Source organism: Muscardinus avellanarius (assembly GCF_963383645.1).
Source record: "Muscardinus avellanarius genome assembly, chromosome: 14".
In the NCBI taxonomy this organism is placed as follows: Eukaryota; Metazoa; Chordata; class Mammalia; order Rodentia; family Gliridae; genus Muscardinus; species Muscardinus avellanarius.
In genome coordinates, this window is record NC_137800.1 from 88,837,865 (window position 1) to 88,845,009 (window position 7,145).

Here is a 7,145-nt window from a genome sequence, read left to right on the forward strand (position 1 = left end):
ACACTGTTTTGGCAGTCTTTTTTTTTTTTTTTTTTTTGCGGGTCTGGTGATGGAACCCAGGGGCATTTGACCTCCGGGCTATAACCCCTGCCCTATTTTTTATTCTTTATTTTGAAACCGGGTCTCACTGAGTTGCAGAGGGCAAGGTGGTGTAGTCCTCTAATCCCAGTACTTGGGAGGCTGAGACAGGAGGATCACAGGTTCGAAGCCAGTGGTGTGCGGTTATAGAGTAAGATCTTGTTTCAAAATAAAAAAATGGAATAGGGGGATAGCTCTGAGGTAGAACCCTCTGCGTTTTCTGGAGCTGCTCCAAGAAGACAGCCAGCCCTGAGCTGTGGATCCCCCTCTGGGTGCAGCTGTGCTCCTGAAGGGGGCAGTGCGGTCTGGAAGGCTACCTGCCGCCCTATGCCCTGGGGAGGGGAGGGGAACTAAGTACAGGTTTCCCTCCAGAGGGCCAAGATTGTGCAGAAATGGCTGGGGACCCTGAGAAAGGCAGTGCCGCTGATGGCCAGGGCAGAGGTGGCAGCTTCTCAGACAGAAGGGGTGGTCTGTGATTTATTTATTTATTTATTTATTTATTATTTATTTATTTTATGTGGTACTGGGGATGGAACTCAGGGGCATTCTACCCCCAAGCTACACCCCCAGCCCTATTTTTTGTCTTTTAATTTTTTTGTTTTGGTTTTTGGTGGTACTGGGGGTGGAACCCAGGGCTTTTCTACCTCCGGGCTATACTCCCAGACCTATTTTATATTTTATTTGGAAACAGGGTCTCACTAAGTTGCTGAGAGCCTCACTAAGTAGCTGAGGCTGGATTCGAACCTGTGTGGCCCTCCTGTCTCAGCCTCCCAAGCACGGGGATTACAAGTATGTGCCACCACGACCGGCCTATCTTTTTATTTTTATTTATTTATTTTATTTTTTATTTTGTTGGTGGTACCAGGGTTCCTAGAAGCCCTTCTATCTCTGGGTTACACTCCCAGACACCTATTTTTTATATTTTTATTTGGAAACAGGGTCTCAAGCCAGAGAGGCTGGCTTCGAACCTGCGCGATCCTCCTATCTCTGCCTCCCAAGTGCAGGAATTACAAGTGTACACCACCACGCCTGGCGTGTCTTTTTATTTATTTATTTATTTATTTATTTATTTTTCTTTTTTTGAGAGTCTGGGGATGGAACCCAGAGGCATTTAACCTCCAAGCTATACTCCCTGCCCAATTTTTTTATTCTTTATTTTGAAACAGGGTCTGAGTTGCAGAGAGCCTCACTAAGTAGCTGAGGTGTCTGTGAACCGAGATCCTCCTGTCTCAGCCTCCCAAATGCTGGGATTACAAGTTTGCGCCACTACTGCCGGGCCTCTTTGTTATTTTGAGACAGGGTCTTGCTAAATTGCCTGGGCCGGCCTTATCCTAGAAAGCCTCTGGCTTCCACAGCCACCCCCCAGGGCAGATGGGCCGACAGGAGGATAGTGGTTTGCAGTCAGCCTCAGCTACTTAGGCCCTTTGCAACCCAGTGAGACCTTGTTTCAAAAGTAAAGAATAAAAAATAGGGCTTGGGGTGAAGCTCAGAGGTTGAATGCCCCTGGGTTCCATCCTCAGTACCGCAAAATATAAATAAATAATAAATAAATGTAAAGCAGGGCTGAGGGTATAGTTTTGGGGTAGAATGTCCCTAGGTTCGATTCCCAGTACCAATAAACAAATGAATAAATTGATTAATTAATTAAATAAAGGCTTGGGGTTAATTAATTAAGGGCTTAGTTCAGCAGTAGAGCACCCCTGAGTTCAATCTGCAGTACCTAAGGAGTGGGGGGGTTTGGGTTGGGACTGGTGGTGCAGGCCTGCAATCCTAGTACTTGGGAGGCTGTGACAAGGAGGATCACAGGTTTAAGGAAAGCCTCTGCAAGTAGTGAGACTCAACAACCTAGCAAGACCCTGTTTGAGGACAAAAATTTTAAAATAGGAAGTGAGCTCCGCGTTGTGGTGCACGTTTGTAATCCGAACATTTGGGAGGCTGAGACAGGAGGATCATGGTCTGGGGACAGCCTCAGCTACTTAGTGAAGCCCTCAGCAAGTCAGTGAGACCCTGTTTCAAAATAAAGAATAAAAAAATAGGGCAGGGGGGTGTAGCTCAGAGGTAGAATGCCCTGGGTTCCACTCACAGTACTGCAAACTTAATTAACTAATTAATTAATTAATAAAAATAGAGAGTGTAGCTTGGGGATAGAATGCCCTTGGGAGCACCAAGGAAAAAGGTAAAGAAAGGAAAGAAAAGAAAGAGGAAGATTTTGGAGTCTCATCCCACCCCAGTTCTTAGGATGTGCTCACGCCTCTTTCTGGCAGCTCTAACAATCCCCATCAGCCTAGTGTCCCTCAAAAATTGGGGATTGTCTGAGCACTTTCTCAAACAATCTGACTTATAGATTCCTACCCCCTTCCAATCAGAGCTCTCCTTCCTGCCTCACCTGTCTCGCCGTCTGCGATCCAGTTTGGAAAGCTCTGGGTCAAGGAGCCCCAGCAAGTGGGAGCACCCTTGACATCCAACAGCTCAGCCGGCGACCCCCCGCCCCCCACCCGCCCTGCCCTGCAACTCTGAGCCTGGTCTGGCCAGCGGCCCGGATTCCTGACCTTAGCGCGTGAGGTCAGAAACAGCCCCGCCATTGTAACGCGACAGGAGAGTGAGGTGTCACCGGACCCGCCCCAGCTCCCGCAGCATCAACACACAAATCCCCACCTAGGTCTCCCCTAAATTCTCTCAGACGGCGAGACTGCGCCGGCTGACAAGGGGGCTGCGGGCGGTCCTGGGTCGCCCGTCGTCCAGCTCAGCCTTCTCCTTTCCTCCCTTGGAATTGGGCACCTTTTCATGCTAAGAACCGCTTGTTTATATTAGTGTTTTTATTTTCAAACCGAACGCCACCATTCTCTGGTATCCCATCCATGTAGGTTAAAGTCAATGTAAAGAAAAAACAGACTGCCTTGTCTCTTTTCTCCACTTTCGCATTTGAAACCCAACATGGGAAAAACTCCGCGGGGACCTCAGGCAGCCCAAGAGGTCTGGCTCGCCCTCCACGCCGGCTGATGGCTCCTCGGCTCCCAGTGCCCCGCCTCCGTCCACGCTCCCTGCCTCAGCGTTCTGGATTAAGTGACCCTTAATCCTCCCTGAACCCAACACTGGCGCAAGTCTCAAGCGCCTTCACCGCCCCACAACTACGAGCCCATCGCTGACCTACCGGGTCCACACCCAGAGCAGCCAGCCAGTGCCGCCACGGAGACGGCGCTCCCCCTCACCAAGCTCTGCCCGCCCATCTTCTCGCAGCTCCGCGTCTCCTCCAGGGAGCCCCAGAAGCGTCTGGAGAGTTCTGCGAAGGGGCGGCACCCTAGCCTCTCATTGGCCGAGCGAGGCCGGGGGCGGAACCCCCTGGAACATTCCGGGCCTCCGGAGCCTCGCCCGGATCGCCGATTGGCCCGCGCAGGAGAGGGCGGGACTCCGTGGCGACTTATAAAAGACGGCTCCGCCGCTCAGAGCCACTGCGCGCTTCAGCGACCTCTGCAGGCTCCCGCCTTCAGTCTCCTGCGAGCCGCCCGGAGCGGTCGTGAGCTTCCAGCCCTCAGCCGCCGGCTTCTTCGCGAGCAGCCGCCACCGCAGCCGAGTCCGTCCGAGTGCGAGCGCCCTTCGGGGGAGCGGGAGAGCGCCATGGCCAAGAGCACGGCGATCGGCATCGACCTGGGCACCACGTACTCGTGCGTGGGGGTGTTCCAGCACGGCAAGGTGGAGATCATCGCCAACGACCAGGGCAACCGCACCACCCCCAGCTACGTGGCGTTCACCGACACCGAGCGTCTGATCGGCGACGCGGCCAAGAACCAGGTGGCGCTGAACCCGCAGAACACGGTGTTCGACGCCAAGCGGCTGATCGGCAGGAAGTTCAACGACCCGGTGGTGCAGTCGGACATGAAGCACTGGCCGTTCCAGGTGATCGGCGAGGGCGACAAGCCCAAGGTGCAGGTGAGCTACAAGGGGGAGGCGAAGGCCTTCTACCCCGAGGAGATCTCGTCCATGGTGCTGACGAAGATGAAGGAGATCGCCGAGGCGTACCTGGGGCAGCCGGTGAGCAACGCGGTGATCACGGTGCCCGCCTACTTCAACGACTCGCAGCGGCAGGCGACGAAGGACGCGGGCGTGATCGCGGGGCTGAACGTGCTGCGGATCATCAACGAGCCCACGGCGGCCGCCATCGCCTACGGGCTGGACCGCAGCGGCAAGGGCGAGCGCAACGTGCTCATCTTCGACCTGGGCGGCGGCACGTTCGACGTGTCCATCCTCACCATCGACGACGGCATCTTCGAGGTGAAGGCCACGGCGGGCGACACGCACCTGGGCGGCGAGGACTTCGACAACCGGCTGGTGAGCCACTTCGTGGAGGAGTTCAAGCGGAAGCACAAGAAGGACCTGAGCCAGAACAAGCGCGCCGTGCGGCGGCTGCGCACGGCCTGCGAGCGCGCCAAGCGCACGCTGTCGTCCAGCACGCAGGCCAGCCTGGAGATCGACTCGCTGTTCGAGGGCATCGACTTCTACACGTCCATCACGCGCGCCCGGTTCGAGGAGCTGTGCTCGGACCTGTTCCGCGGCACCCTGGAGCCCGTGGAGAAGGCGCTGCGCGACGCCAAGCTGGACAAGGCGCAGATCCACGACCTGGTGCTGGTGGGCGGCTCCACGCGCATCCCCAAGGTGCAGAAGCTGCTGCAGGACTTCTTCAACGGGCGCGACCTCAACAAGAGCATCAACCCGGACGAGGCGGTGGCCTACGGCGCGGCGGTGCAGGCGGCCATCCTGATGGGCGACAAGTCGGAGAACGTGCAGGACCTGCTGCTGCTGGACGTGGCGCCGCTGTCGCTGGGACTGGAGACGGCGGGCGGCGTGATGACGGCGCTCATCAAGCGCAACTCCACCATCCCCACCAAGCAGACGCAGGTGTTCACCACCTACTCGGACAACCAGCCGGGCGTGCTGATCCAGGTGTACGAGGGCGAGCGCGCCATGACGCGCGACAACAACCTGCTGGGGCGCTTCGAGCTGAGCGGCATCCCGCCGGCGCCCCGCGGCGTGCCGCAGATCGAGGTCACCTTCGACATCGACGCCAACGGCATCCTCAACGTGACGGCCACCGACAAGAGCACGGGCAAGGCCAACAAGATCACCATCACCAACGACAAGGGCCGCCTGAGCAAGGAGGAGATCGAGCGCATGGTGCAGGAGGCCGAGCGCTACAAGGCGGAGGACGAGGTGCAGCGCGAGCGGGTGGCGGCCAAGAACGCGCTCGAGTCGTACGCCTTCAACATGAAGAGCGCCGTGGAGGACCAGGGCCTGCAGGGCAAGCTGGCCGACGCCGACAAGAAGAAGGTGCTGGACAAGTGCCAGGAGGTGCTGGCCTGGCTGGACGCCAACTCGCTGGCCGACAAGGACGAGTTTGAGCACAAGAGGAAGGAGCTGGAGCAGGTGTGTAACCCCATCATCAGCGGACTGTACCAGGGCGCGGGGGCCCCGGGGGCGGGCGGCTTCGGCGCTCAGGCCCCCAAGGGGGGCGCGGCCTCGGGCCCCACCATCGAGGAGGTGGATTAGAGCGGGCCGAGGCTCCTTCTTCCTTGGACCCCTCGCGGTGAGACTAGCTGGGGCCTCGGGGCCTTACTGCGGCCGCTGTAGGCTCTAACTCGGCCCTCTACCCAGTCCATTCTGTAGTCCTAACCTGATAGTAACTAGTGGACTTGCCTTGTATTTTGGGGATATAACCTGTGTGTTTGTAATTATTGTCAAATTAGTGTTCTATGGATGGCTTTACTAGTTTTCTTTACAGTTAAACACATCAACACTGCCACCTTGTGTATGAGTTTTTTCTTTGCATCGCGATATCAGACTAATTTTCTTTTATTAAAGTCTTCTGTTGTATATGCAGTGTTTGAGTGGCCTGGCACTGTTGCCTTTGGGGTTCAGGGCCCCAGGGGCTTTGGTTTTGGCCGCTATTCCAAAGGAATATTAGAACCTCCTACAGAAACCCTGCGTGGTGGCGCAGGCTTGTAATCCCCGCGCTTGGGAGGCTGAGACAGGAGGATCACACGGGTTCGAAGCCAGCCTCAGCTACTTAGTGAGGCTTGGAGATGGTTGGACTCAAGACTTTACTTTCATATATTTATTTCCTTTCTCATATATGCAATGTTGAATTTGATGTATTTTCTTGAACTACTGAACTTGAAGTGTCTTTCGTTTCTAAATGTAGAGACAAATGTGTACTGTCACTTTTTTCTGTTTTCTCTTTTGCATATTTATACTGAACATGAGCTAATTTTTTAGTGGTTATTTAAAAATAAACTTCAAAATAATTTTAGTGATTTCTGTCTATCTGTTTTGTATTTTGAGGTCGGAAGGGTCTGCATAAGATTCTCTCATAGTGACCAAAGATGCGGGGATCTGGAGCAGAAAGTGTCTTGTTGCATTGTGATCTATTTGGATTAGATAAATGACTCCAGATGAGACCCTTCATTCAAAAAGAAGGAAAAAAAATGTTGCTGAACCTATAGGTCCAGAAAGTTCACTCCACCAGGCAGGTCCTTAAAATCTGAGGGTGCGGATGGGCCCTTGCAAGGCCTTAGGAGGCCTGGGCTCATTCCCATGGTCATGAGAAGTTGGCAGTCAGCAGACGAGACCAGTACCTAGCTTGTGCACTACTGCTGTCGAAACCACTGTGATCTTGGTTCTTATCTTTTTTTTTTGGGGGGGGGGGGCTGCTGGGGATTGAACCCAGGGGGGCAGTCTACCTCTGAGGTATGCCCCCAGCCATACTGTATTTTACTTGGAAATACTTAAGTTGCTAAGGACCTTGCTATGTTCTTGTGGCTGCCTTCAAGCCTGTGATCCTGCTCAGTCTCCCAAGGACTGGGATTATAGGCCTCAGTATTTGTTGCAATAAAGAAGCACTGTGCAAGGGCCTTTTATGTTTTACTTTATTTGTGTGTGGTAATGGGGATGGAGCCCAGAGACATTCTACCTCTGCGCTACACCCCCAGCCCTGCTCTTTATTTCTTTTGAAATAGAGCCTCACTAAGTTGCTCTTGAACTTGCGATCATGTCTCAGCCTCCCAAGTTCTGGGATT

At 54.4% G+C, this 7,145-nt stretch overlaps 1 protein-coding gene across 1 annotated transcript; it reads left to right on the top strand.

The window, feature by feature from the left end:
- Nucleotides 1–3,693: 3,693 nt before the first annotated feature.
- Nucleotides 3,694–5,619, top strand: LOC308273376 (heat shock 70 kDa protein 1B; the record flags this gene model as incomplete). The annotated part of the gene is made up of 1 exon (XM_080710472.1): nucleotides 3,694–5,619. One exon carries the CDS (start codon nucleotides 3,694–3,696, stop codon nucleotides 5,617–5,619), a length of 1,926 nt encoding a protein of 641 aa, XP_080566598.1.
- Nucleotides 5,620–7,145: the final 1,526 nt, after the last annotated feature.